Here is a 13,608-nt window from a genome sequence, read left to right on the forward strand (position 1 = left end):
GCCTTTGTTAGTCATGCTGTTTAACTTCCATTAAAGTGGGAGCCTTGATGATTGGTGCGTTATGATAAATCTTGTTTTTGTTTTTCAGAGCCAAAAATGATAGCTGCAGGAAAATGTTCAAGTCTTCCCAGAAATGGCCCAGTGAACCGCCAGTTCTCATTAGCTTCTTCCATGGACCTTTTGACCACTAAGCCTTCATCACCTGAGCATCGCTCAGACTGCTTTCAAGACATTTCTATCCATGGTACTCTTCCCAGGAAGAAGAAGGGGACAATTCCCACTAGATCTTGTGATATGTTTAGCCACATGGGAGCATTGCCATACACCAGAACACACCGGCAGCAGCCACCTTTTGTACAGGATGTTATAGAAGAGTACCCTCCACAAAACGGGAAGAGCAGCAAACTCCAGGCCAGGTACCTTGTAAAACCTTAATTTACATATGTTTGTTGCAGAGAAATTATTATATATTTTTCTAGGCCTCTAAATGTCCAGTTATAGGTGCAGCCATTTATTATAAATCTGCATTCTAACAGAGATTGATTTTTCTCCCTAGTACTTAATTTAGGTCTTGATGGAAGAACGCGAACAATAAACATTGTGAAACATGTGCGGGGTGGGGAGGGGGAGGAGTGAATCTAATACATAGATTTCAGGAATTCTGAGAATTTCTTCTCTTTTTGACTTACTCAATAGCCTGGCTTCAAAATAATTTTCCTTTTGCAATAAGATCAGTCAGTATATGGAATGTTAAACATTGAGGCCTGCTTAAAATGTCCTTCTATACCACTCTTCCTGTGGGATCTAATGATTTGGATTTTTGGTATTTTTTTTGACATCTGTGTAGTTTTTAAAAATAATTTGTAAGGAATAGGTCTGGCCTCTGAATGCTTAGAAGGTATAGGATTGCATGTACTATTCCCATGGAGGAAACTTTAAAAAGTCACTGAATTGCTTTGAGATGACCCTTTGCATTATTCTAACAGAGCAGTTTTAACCAAGAAGTCAAACTCTTCAAACTTGGTTTTGATTTCAGTTCAATGCTTGCACAGGTGGAGTGCAGAGGAAAAGGAAAGAGTGATGTTACAGCTGCCTCCAACCTGAAGCTAGTCACATGTGAGCTGTTTCTCTTGAAGATTCAGTGGAACCCAATGTACACTGAGCTAATGACAAATCATCCTTGTTAATTATTCTCGCCTGACTTCCTGGTTAGAATGTCCATGGCTTTTGACAAAGAATTATACTTTCATAGCTAGCATTTCTTTGGGAATTTGTTATCATCACTGATATTTCATTGCTTACAAAATATAATTAATTTTGTAAATGTCCTTTTTTTTTTTTTTGTAATATTGAGGTCTATAAAATGCGAAAAAAATTCCAGAAATTCAAGAAAAATTCAGTGTAATGCAGTGGATCAGTTAAAGGCACAAAGATGGGAGAGTGTTAGTTTGCTTGGGTGACAGAGTTAAAGGTTGGTAAGAGAACCAAACTTCTGAATTAGAATTTGTAGTTTTGCTGTGTCCATCAGTGTTAAGATTTCTTGTTCTCAAATCTTGCGAGGGAAGGACAGTTGTAATTATGTGGAGTTGTGTGTGTAGAGTGGGTTTTGTCTGCTTTTTGCTTGTGGCATAGAGGATCAAGCTTTCTTTTCACTTGAAAGTAAGTTTCTTCTCTATACCTCATTCACTTTGAGAGACAAAAGTGCCTCAGTGTGTTTAGTATTCCTCTGTCATTGATCTCGGAGACGTACCTGCTTACGTGAACTGGGTTTTTAACGTAATTCACTTCTTTGATTTGCATACTTTCAGAGAACCAAAGCAGCCAAGGCCGCTGCCATAAAAAGAATATGGTGGTATATACTGAATTTTTGTCTTACGTTTTTCTTCTCAAGAGCAGTTACTAAACATGATTTGCAAGAGATGCTGTCTTTTCTTGAGACCAAAGCCTCCATATTAAATACATTTATACTTGTAACGGATAACTTTCCTTGTCCTATGAAGAACACTTTTGCACAAGCAATAGGAGTAAGAACAGAATGCTTGAGAGGAAAATGCCAAGATGTTCTGCCTGGTCAGAATTAAAACACGATGGTTTTGAAATGATGAGAAATTCAAAGGGTGTTGTTAGTGCAGCCTGTTAATAGAATTTGTGTTTCTTGAGTCATAGCAGCAAAGGCTGTCCCTATGATTGATCTTCCAATTGCTTTGCTAAAACACACAGAATGCTGTGGTAACAACTTCTGAATTTTACTTTCTTTCATTTTCATGATGGGTCTTTATACATTCTGCTCTATGTATCTGACAGCCCAGTTATATTAGAACGGAGGACACTACCAACATGATAGTCAGCGAATATATCTCTTCTTGAGTCTTCTTGGGATGACTGCACCTTTCATTAGTATAGTTAAAAGAAAATTGAGAGAGCAAGTCTGATTTTTCCTGTGGTAAGCATTCGGCCGTGTATGCTAAAGTATATATTCTAATGCTTACTCTTAGGTTGAAATTAGTTGGGACAGTAGTGTAGGGAAGTCCATGTTACCTTATCAGAGACTGTAAATCAGTCTTTCATTGCTATAATACTGTTTACAAAAATTAAAAGTGTGAACAGACCTTTTAATCAAACTTTTTCATGATGCATTGTTCAACCTAAGTGCTGTATTTGATGTCAGTGGACCAGAACTAATAGTCATTAGGGTTACAGTGTTCATGTGCACATGGATCCGATTATACTGAACTGTCTCAGGCACAGAATCATAGAATGGTTAGGATTGGAAGGGACTTCAAAGATCGTCTAGCTCCAACCCCTCTGCCCTCCAACCCTCTACTACACCAGGTTGCTCAAAGCCTCAACCAACCTGGCCTTGACATGCCATTGTTTATATTTAAAAAACATAACTATGATAACATTTTCAATAATTGAAATTGAGTAATCTTTAACATATAAATACACAATACATAATTTTGTGGAACAAAAAATAAGCCAAAGTGAGGAGAATAGGAAAAAGATAACGAATTGTGTCATTCCCTGAGGGAACTCCGCTGATTTCCAGAAACTTTTCTCTTGTCTTGTTACAGCTACCTAATTGCGTTACTCTGCAGCCAAGATGAAGTGTATGTATAGTAATTTATTTGTAGGATTATATTCTGTCAAGATTTTTACATCTATATGACCAGAAATAGTGTATGTAACATGGAAAAATAAAATTCTGACCTACAAAAGCACTCTTCTAATGTTGCAGTAACTAATTCATGCAGTTTCAGGGGAAAAAAAACCACAACAAACAACAAAACACACAGTTTTGTTTGAAGTCTCTTCAAACCTGATAGTCACTTATAAAAACTTGGAGACATTATTTTGTCAACTTTCAATACAATAAGGTTGTGTTCTCTTCTGTTTGATGTGGGAATGTACACCTGTGCTAGTTAGTTCAAGGGAACTTTATTGAGAAGGTCTTTTGGAAATAATTAAATGGCCAAAGTTAGAAGCAGCTGTGCTTTTCAGTGTCCTTGAAAGTTAGTCTTATTGGCTAAAATAAAATATATTTTTGATACCTTGCTGTCAAACTGGTCATTAGTTTTGAAGTTGCTTTGTGGGGAGATAAATAATGCAAGTGGTATGGTAGTTTCAACATTGTGTTCTTGGAGAATCAGCCTGATAAAGACGTGATCTTCACAATCAGTTTAAAGCATGGTGAAGGAAAGCAAAAAGATATTCCTTTCTCAGTACCGGTAATTCCTCTATTGCCTGCGAAGTGATAGGAAAAAAACCTCAGCCTGTATTTGTGTTGAAACAGGCTTTGCAACAAAATTACATGAAAGTCAGGTTAATAACAGCTCTGATGTGAAATTATAAACTGTCAAGAGACCAGAAATTGGCTTTGTTGTTTGTTTGTTTTCTCTTCACGATGCTTTGAAGGAATTTAAATACAAATTTCAAGACAGATAATCTAGCACAGTAGTAAAATGAAAGCTAGACACAATCTCTTATGAATAAGGTTATTAATTTTGTATGCAATTTGTAGAGTAACCTGCCTATTTAAAGCCTTTAGTGTTTCATGTGTGTCCAACTCAGACTTTTTAGAAAAGATACTTGACTGGTAAATGTACATGTATGAGAAATACAGCATTTGGTGGAAAGAAAGATGAGTTAATTTTGTCCTTGCCCTGTATGTGTAGTATGGGACTCGTTGAAGAGTAGAGCTTTGGATATTTTGGGAGAAACTGTGTGGTCACACATTTGCATTACATCACTATCTTCCTTCTGCTGAGCCTTCCCCTAGAAAGTGTTGAAGTGCACCATCTGCCAGAAATGATTGCACTAAGCTTTCATGCTAATTAAAGCCTTCAAAAAAAGATGACATTAATTTACACTGGCTGTTTCTCGTTATACTGGTTTAATTCCTATTTCCTAGCTGCCTTTCCAGTAACTGTTTCATCTGTTCACACTTGCCAAGACAATTTTTAGTTAAAATTCCATTCTTTGTCTATACTGATATTTCAAAAATAGAGTCGTTGATAAACAGTAGGGCTGTGCTGTTGGAATTGGTTTGGAATCGCAATACTTTGCATTTCTCTAAATTACATATAATGTCCCAAATGCTTTGTTTTATCACTGTTCGTGAGAGCTTCTGACTTGCCAGGTGGTCAGAATTAGATTTTTTTTTTTGCACCTGTTTTAAAGCTTTGCTTTCAACTGTCTATATATTTAGTAGCATAGAGCTATAACTTCAGAGCTATAATTTTAATCTTTTCACTTCTCTTGATTTTGTGTTTTCAAGCCCTGTAAATTCCTGACTATGCTGAAAATCCTGAATGCGATTGTAGCTACAACACTACTTCTTTTTTTATTGATGTGGCTACAAACTATTCTCTTCTATAGGTAGATAAGGCATAACAGCTGCTTTTTACTCTTCCAAAATCTCAAACATGAGCTGTTCATATCCAACGTTTTTTTAACATCGTTCAGACATGTTAAAAAACAAAAATTGAATCTGGTGGGTGTGAGGAGGGCACATTGTGGTTATCTTGATTCCATCACTGAGGAAACGAGCAAACCAGTAGCTCTAACATCTTCCAATGCTCACCCCAAACCCTGTTGCAAAAGGTAAAAATGTGACAAATAACCTGTAAACTAAAATGTATTTTATAGACTAGCCCTAAGTATCTACATATAGACGCTAAGAATACACTGCATTCTGTAGTTCTGAAAGTGATAGTTTTGTCCAACTGTGTATTTAGCTAGACTTCAGATTCTTAGTTTGAATACTGGTCAGCAGACTTTTTTTTCCTTTTGTTTTTCTATGTCAGCTTTTTTCCCTATTATTTCAGATAAAAGTGCTATCATCTAGCGTTGGACTTTCTATTGCTGCAGCAGAGAGTTATTCTATAGTAGATTAGTTTATCTGGTCCTTTAGGATGTTCTGTATTCTTCAAAATTTCTGATCCTCAAGGCTCTGCATGTTTAGCTGAGACTTGTATACTTACGTCATATACTGTCCAGGGAAAAAGTAAAAATATGTTCAAATGTGATTTTGAAACTGTTATTTATTGGATAATTTTAGTTTGAATATGTGTTACTTTTTTATATGAATATTGTGTGTGCACTTATAGCATATACTTAGGTGCACTTTGAAAATTAAAATAAAAATAAAATTTTATCAAGTTATTATTTGAATATATCAAGTAAAATAAGTATTTTACATGTTCCCCATGTGGAGAAAAGGAAATAATACTGTTTGTTGGGTTTATAGATGCAGTGTAGTTCTTCAGGTATGAAAATATTTGCAAGATTAACAGGAAGATGATCAATACCTTTGATTCCCTTTAAATGTTAGGGTAAGATGGGGAGGAAATGTTTCTAAAACCATAGAATTTTGTAAGTAAAAATAATTATGGTTTTGGTGTAATGCCTGAAACTTCCTCTTAGTACGAGTTTGTTTTCCAAAAAACCTGAACCAGACTGTTTGTGAGTTTTGTGGTTGTGTTTTTTATTAGGAGTAAAATGAGTATGGTGAATTTAGGGCTACTGAGTATCTTGTTGACTTCTTCCGTGCACCCATAAAGGGTTTTTCAAAAGGAAGGGTTCCTTAAATGTTGCCAAAGCTTCATGCTTTTTGTCCCAGAATTTCCCATTCTTTCTCTTGATCTGTCCTGAGTTCGCATAGGCACCTGCAAATCTGACCTCTGCTGTCCTAGAGGGTGCAGCAAAGCCTACCCAGTAAAGCTGATAGGTGTTTGTAGTAGAAGGAATGCTCTGTTGTGTAAGCAGAGAACTGCTAATGTTCTCTGCTTGCATTTGGTACTAAATCTTCTTATCCTTTAACTTTTTGGGGTCATTTCTGTTTTGCCTTGTCTGCCTTTCCTTTCCAGCCTCTCTGTCCATTGTTGGAATCAGATTCTTCTATTGTGAATTGTCCAATGCTTCACCCGTTTGTTCTCATTTGATGCTCACATCCGCTGTCTTTGCTTGCTTGACATAGACCTGCAGAACCAAAGCTTCACTTCTTGCTTTTCATGAGGATTTTGGAAACCTGGCTACAAGTGACATTATTGAAAACCTGCCCATGTGGGATCTTGCGGGAGTGAGATGAGGGGAACAGGACAAAATGTCTCTAAGAGAGGCCATTTCTCCAGTGTTGGAGATTAATTAAACCTCAGTCCTTCAGCCGCTGGGCAGAGGAAGTGAAGCGCCATATGCGATGGGCACAGTTGTATCATTGTTTGAAATTAATTGTGGAATCAAGACCTTATTGTTAAATGAATGACTTTCCAGGTAAGCTTGAGCCGAACTTCCTCAAAGCCTCAACTAAAATGGATGTATGTTACTTTTCAAAAACTTCCTGAAAACGTCTGTCTTTTCAGGCCGTTTCCTCTTTGGGCAGAGAACACTGTATGTAGCGGAAAGTTTCTTGAATTACTCCTTCCATCACACCCTAAGATTCGCTCCTAGCTCTGTTGTTTCCTGGTCTCTTTTGTAAAGATTCTGGAGAGTCCTATTCACTTGTACCAAGTACTGTACACTTGTACAGTACTGTTGTATAGCACACTTGTACTATTCACTTGTACCAAGCTTTTTCAACTTGCCTTCTGTCCACATGTGACCATTTATTTTCCTTTCAGCTCCTTTTATGCTTTAACTAAAGATCCACTTTCCATGACTACTGTAAGGCATAACAACAGTATGTTGATACCTACAGCGAACAGTCAATAATCCTGCAGATAAATGTGAAAGTGACTTATTTTCTTTCCAGTCCCTGAATGAAGACAAGTAGAAAGTGTATAGCAAAAAGGCAACTACGATTTTAAAATACTTTTTTCTTACCTGCCCTTAGGTGCTTGCTTCTAGTAAACACTTTTCTTAATCAGGGCAGCAATGATTTTAGAAGCCTTCTTTTTAAAAACACCATAAACTAGAAGAGACCATGACAATATTGTACTAGGACAACTGTCCTTAAGTCTTCAGATGACAGACCATTTCTACATCAAAAGTTTAACCAACTGAATATATGCCGCAAGGCGCCTGTTAATCTGTCACCCTCTGGATGAAACTGTCATTTGTGGCTGTACTTTCTTTCAGCAAGAAGCGTTTGTTAGCAAAAGTTATACTGCATGGCAGTTTCTCCTATGCTACAGTCAGATACTTTATTTTTATGATAGGCTGTGAGATACATGCTGGCTTCTGAAGATACTGTAGAAGCTACAGTCAGATCTTCACAACTCCTCTTCTTCCATACCCTTGCTATCCTTCTTAATACCTTAGAACTGCTTTGTTACAGTTCACAATTTTTTCTTCTTAAAGGTATTTTCAGTCTTTCTGTTCTGTAGCTGAAAAAAGTGTAGAGACAGTGGATTTTTCGTGACTGTTCTGGTAATAAGATAATTTGCTACTTCTGCATTTAAAGAATTTCAGCTACTACTACAGAAACCAGTTCACTTAACACAGAAACATAAGGATGCATGAAATTAAAATCAAGTATCCCTAACATTTGATAACCAACCCCAATAAAGGAACAATACTTTTGTGCCCACTTTTTGCCCCTTTTATGTGCTAAGGTTGCAAGTCACCAATGCAAACCTGTCAAAATAAACTCTGTTTTGAGGAGGGGAGATGAGTGATCAGTTGTAATACAGGATTATAAATTTTTGTTAATTAGGAGAAAATCAGTTAAGTTGAGAGGAGTATCTCCAATGTAGTTAAATGTCATGTAGGGGAATATATTCCTAATGCTCACTCGCAATATCCAATGTAGAGAGGCATTTGATGTAATGAGCTTCTTAAATTGTGGTAAGGGAATAGGCAGAGAGGACAGTTCTTCCTCCCACCATGATGTTAAAAATTTGCAGAGTTGGATTCTTTATAGCTACGGCAACTAAAGCACCGACTGTATAGAGTTGCCAGGTGAAGGTGTGAGTCCACAGAGGACAGCAAGTACACAGAGAAGTTTGTATAAACAGTGACCGTTTTGGATAAGCAATAATCTTGTTGCCCAGCCACTACTTTAACAATAGTGTAACAGTCTTGGGAATAGAAGAATTAAGAAATTGCGTCTTTTCTTGAGTTTTAATATGGAAGAGTCCCTACTGTTCTTGTGTGAACTGCAGGTCATTACGCAGTTAGTCATAGCAGTTTGCGCTTGTTTCCACTGGTGTTTGAATGAGTCATATCCGTGGTGTTGTGCAGCTGTAGAGAGAAGGGTGGAATGGCCTTAGGAATGTAGTAGGAGTGTGTGTATGTGAAGCAGAAGCTACCAGTGGATAAAATCACTGGGTCTTTTACTCTAGTTTACAGTACAAATAACATCAGTCTGCAGTACGTATACTTAAAACACAGTATGTCAGACATGCTCAAACTTGCACCTTCATACTTAAGTAGTAGTGTATTTCTTGAACCTACATAGATGGAGGGATTTCAAAGACACAAATTGAAGAAGGCATTTGATCCCATCTGTTCTCTTTATAGCAGTTCTGTATGTGTAAGCAGCCATGCAACAGCTTGGTACGTTTTCAGTTTCTCTCTTTAAGCCTGTTTTGTCTTCATTCTGATTTGGCATTGGCACTGTTGGTGTTGGCACTATTGAGAAGATTGTACTTGGGATCACTCTTTTAATGTAGTAGAAAGGAGATGCTTTTGAAAATGTCCGCAACAAAAGTCACTTTAAAATAAATAAACAAACGCGCTTTCATACATCAAGCGCTGGCAATGTGTCCTCATGTTTTTCCCACAAGTACATTTGTAAAAGCGTGGAGTAGCACAAAGCTGCTTCAGGACCATTCAGCAGTTACCATCACTGTAAGAATATGTGATAGTTGAATGATGGTGAGGATTTGGCATCTCTGATAATACTGTTGTGTCTACGCTCAGATTTTATGAAGGATCACGGCTAATTTATAATTGTGGCTGGTATGTCTGTGAAGATGCCAAAGGCCTGGAGAAAGCAGATACTTAATATGACTTAGTCTGTCAAGGTCTGTATGTTGCAGGATTCTTTACAGCAACGATGATGAGAGGAGGAAATGTACAATTGTTAGTAGAAAGGTGGAGGTTTTTGTAGAATCAACAGCTAAAAATTACAGGGTATCTGCTTAAAAGTTTTATTATTGAAGCAGTGCTATAGAGAACTGTTGGAGAAACCTCAGAGTCTGATCAAAAAGACTGACTGTTTCTGAGTTACTGAGATTCTGGCTATTCACCTGCACCCACTGAACTGAATAATTTGTGTTGGGGTTGAACTCCAGGATTCAGCTTTTCAGTTGTAGCATGGGTTATAAGTACATAGCAATTTTATCAAATATTTTAAAAGAGTAACTAGTTACTCAGACTTCAGTGTTTTCTTTACCGGATTTTCATGTTTGGTTGCTCATTGTCCTCAAATCAATGCGGGATTTGAAGTTGACGGTATGACAGTATTTAGTTTGTCATACCAGAAGTATGATTCAAGTTGCTTGTAGGCATTTTTTTCTTCCTTTTAGCTGATGACTGCTGATGTTGACAACTTCAAAAGGCTTCTTTTAATTCTTCCCACACTTTTAGCCGTCAGTTAGAGGTGTTGGGAAGTGAAAGAATAGCATCCAATGACATTTGAATTCCATTCCATTTTCTCACTTCAGTCAGCTTTAGCTCTATCTTGAAAGAGTCTACGTATAACAATAATCCTTGTTTTCTGAGAAGTTATGTTGGTTCTCACAGTGTTCAAAGGTATCAGTACTTGCTCATAGACAATCACTTCCAAGCAGTATGACACCAAGCTCATCATTGTTGCAACAGATTTTGTTTCGTGGGAAGAAGAGGGAAGCAAAGGAGCAGCTCTGCATTTTCTGTTATCTGGCCTTCATCTTTTTAGAGGGTTGCTGGAGCTCCATGCCTAACTTTCAAGCTCTGTGTATTTTCTTGGCAATATCAGTAAGAAACTCATACTTGCAAAAAACCCCCGTAATTCTAATAAGAATCTTGTAGCTGGACTGAAAATAAATTGAGATAGTTTCCAAAGACTAGTAGGGAGAGATTAAAGGATTGTGTGTCTGCAAGATCAGCCAGCAGAAAGGTGTCAGATGTCAGTAGGAGTGCTCTAGAAAGAATGTGTTTCTGGCTAGGACAGCCTCAGAATGGTGAAGGTTAAGATTGTGATGACTAACTGCTTTCTTGTAGTGATAAATTATTACTGGAGGAGTGTTTATGCTGCTACAGTTTCCACATAGACCTTGTGCGTGTGGAGGAGGGTCAATGGAGGACTTTCACTAATCAAGAGAACGGCTTAATTACATGTATTGGGTCAGGTGCCTTTTTTTTTTTTTCTCTTCTTCTTCCCTCCCCCCCCCCCCCCCGCCCCCCGAGCAAAGAAATGCTGGAAAGGGATTTTGTTTTGTCATAAAATGAGGTAATAGAGTCTGGCAGCAATGTGAATACTCAAAATATATGTGGCAGTGTGTTTGCATACCTTTCTTAAGTTCCTTTCTGTAACAGAATGAGTGTGAAAAGAGCATGAAGTCAATACTGTGTGTCCTACTGCAGCCCTTAGCCAACACCTTACCTTGAGGTGTTCTGAAAACGTCTCTATTCCAAGTGACATCTTTCTGCATTAAATGTGCTTTTTATTTGAGTGCAATTAAGACTTACCTGATTATTAGGAAGTCAAAATGTGTAATAAAACCCAATCTGTGAACCTACAGTTTACGGAGTAATGCTTGACTTATGTGCAGACTCTAGTACGTACATGTCGTAGATAAACAGATGCAAATGAATAGAGCTGTAAAGTCAAGCTTATTATGAAGATAAACATTAATATTACTTGAAACGTGATAAAATTTGATAAAAGAACTTAGTATTATTGAAACAAACCTTCAGTTGAATTTATTTAAGAGACAGCAGAGCCTGCAAGTACTTTTCATCTGATCTGGTTGTTAATTGAAAGTATTAGTTTTTTTCTGCAGATTATATAATACAAGAAGTGAGATTGTGGATTCACCATTTTTATTAAGATTCCTTGAGAGGGAAAATGGGAAGGAAAAGGAGTACTTTATATTTTTCTTAGGTTCCTGGCATTATAGATTTCCTTCACTGGGAGCATATGGCATAAAGAAGCATATCATCGTTCCTAATAGAGAGCTGAGATTCAGGAGTTAGTTTTGTGATCTGGTTATTTGGTTAGTTCCTAGTTATTGGGGCTGACTGCTTAACCTATTATTCTGCATATAACGTGACAGTGTTCTGGTGGAATCGAAAGACGGGAAAATGCAGTAGTTAATCTTTACTATTAGTTACAGCACGTCAGTGAAAGTTACCATTGAAAATAACTTCGAAAAAATAGCGCAAAGATGAAGACAGGCAACAAGGGAAATGAGGAGAGAGAGGGGTGGATCTGATAGGAGAAAGGTATCTGAAGTGAAAAGGGCTACAACATAAAGACCTTTATGTATAACCCAGGCTTGTGGTGAATTGCAGGGTTTCCTACGTTTTGTTGTGTAACAGCCTACCAGGTTAAACGTTATAGTGCTATCGTGGTATCCTCAGCTGGCAACTCAATACCACCCAGCTGCTTGATCACTTCCTCCCGGTGGGGTGGGGGAGAGAATTGGAAGAGTAGAAGTGAGAAAACTCATGGGTTGAGATAAAGATAGTTTAACAGGGAATGCAAAAGCCGCGCACGCAAGCAAAGCAAAGCAAAACAAGGAATTCATTTGCTACTTCCCATCAACAGGCAGGCGTTCAGCCATCTCCAGGAAAGCAGGGCTTCATCGCACATGGAAGTTACCTGGAAAACAAATGCCATCGCTCTCAACGTCCCCCCCTTCCTTCTTCTCCCCCAGCTTTTTATGCTGAGCGTGACATCATATGATATGGAATATCCCTGTGGTCAGTTGGGCTCAGCTCTCCCAGCTGTGTCCCCTCCCAACTTCTTGTGCACCCCCAGACTGCTCACTGGTGGGGTGGGGTGAGGAGCAGGAAGGCCTTGACACTGTGTAAGCACTGCTCAGCGGTAACAAAAACATCCCTGTATTATCTACACTGTTTTCAGCACAAACACAAAACATAGTGCTATTCTAGCTTCTGTGAAGAAAATTAACTCAATTCCAACCAAAACCAGCACAAGTACTTGCAAAGAGATTTGTTACACCATCTATTTCATAAAGCTAAAATTTTCAAAGCACTTCTATTGTGTGGATGGTGAAGTAAATGTAGGTTGCTTTTTCCCCCCCTCCCTCTCCTGGTTTGTGTGCTTTATATAGTAGTAAATAGATTGTTGTGTCTTAAAGCTTTTCTGCCTCTTTCATTTTGCTTTGGCTTGATCTGTTCTAAAGATCTCTTGTCTTGTACCTGATGGTGGGAGCAGTGGAATCTGTAGCAAGGCTAGTCTGCAGGAGTCGAGTTTGCAGACCATAAAAAAACTTGCTCAATGCTGATGTAAGCAAGTAAACTGGTTGTTGGTCTTATTGCTCAGGTGCATTCTTTTGGAGTGTGTTGCATATGCAGTACTGGTAGGTCCTTTGTCCTGAAAGATTCCACAGGCAAGTGAAGAACTAAACTGCAGAATTTTTCAGAAGCATTTGCTACTGGCACAACTTCCCACAGATCGTTTGAATGTGAGAACAGTTCAGCCATGCTTAAGTGACTCTGCTGATCTGATTAAGAGTGGGATTTTTCTCCCAGTCAAATCACGAAGCATTGAGAAAGAAAACCTCCTCCTTTCTGGAGACTTCCTTTCTCTTTTTTTTTCCCCCCTTTGTGCTTCACCTCTTGTTTTCTCTGTTATGCTTGTACATGTTTTGTGCATACAGTTGCCAAGCTGCCCCTTCTTTGTATATTGGCTAGGAAAAAGTTTCAAATGGTCCAAATTCTACTTCCGTTGAATTTGGCATCGTTGTTATTTTTTCAAACTAAGATGGGAATGGAACTTGACCTTTGGTAAATATTGGGATGATGTGAAACAGTAAACCATGATACAGCATGAACAGCTCAGCACTGTCGTTTATGATCAGGGCTAAGAAATGAGAAGGCTCTGTTTTGCCTTTGCAAAGGTATTCTGGATTAAAAGCTGTCAAAGAACCAGACTAAAAACTGAGTATAAAATAACAATTTACTTTCAGGTGATATACAATTACATTCAAAACAACA

At 38.0% G+C, this 13,608-nt stretch overlaps 1 protein-coding gene across 1 annotated transcript in view; it reads left to right on the forward strand.

Moving 5' to 3' along the window:
• Positions 1 to 90: 90 nt before the first annotated feature.
• BCAR3 (BCAR3 adaptor protein, NSP family member) overlaps positions 91 to 13,608 on the forward strand; it is a 52,070-nt gene continuing 38,552 nt past the window's right edge. The window contains exon 1 of the mRNA XM_086617120.1: positions 91 to 416. Within this exon, the coding sequence (XP_086473246.1) occupies positions 97 to 416 (320 nt within the window). The 5' untranslated portion in view covers positions 91 to 96. The remainder of the gene's footprint in view (positions 417 to 13,608) is intronic.

This window comes from Tauraco erythrolophus, chromosome 10 (assembly GCF_009769465.1).
Source record: "Tauraco erythrolophus isolate bTauEry1 chromosome 10, bTauEry1.pri, whole genome shotgun sequence".
In the NCBI taxonomy this organism is placed as follows: Eukaryota; Metazoa; Chordata; class Aves; order Musophagiformes; family Musophagidae; genus Tauraco; species Tauraco erythrolophus.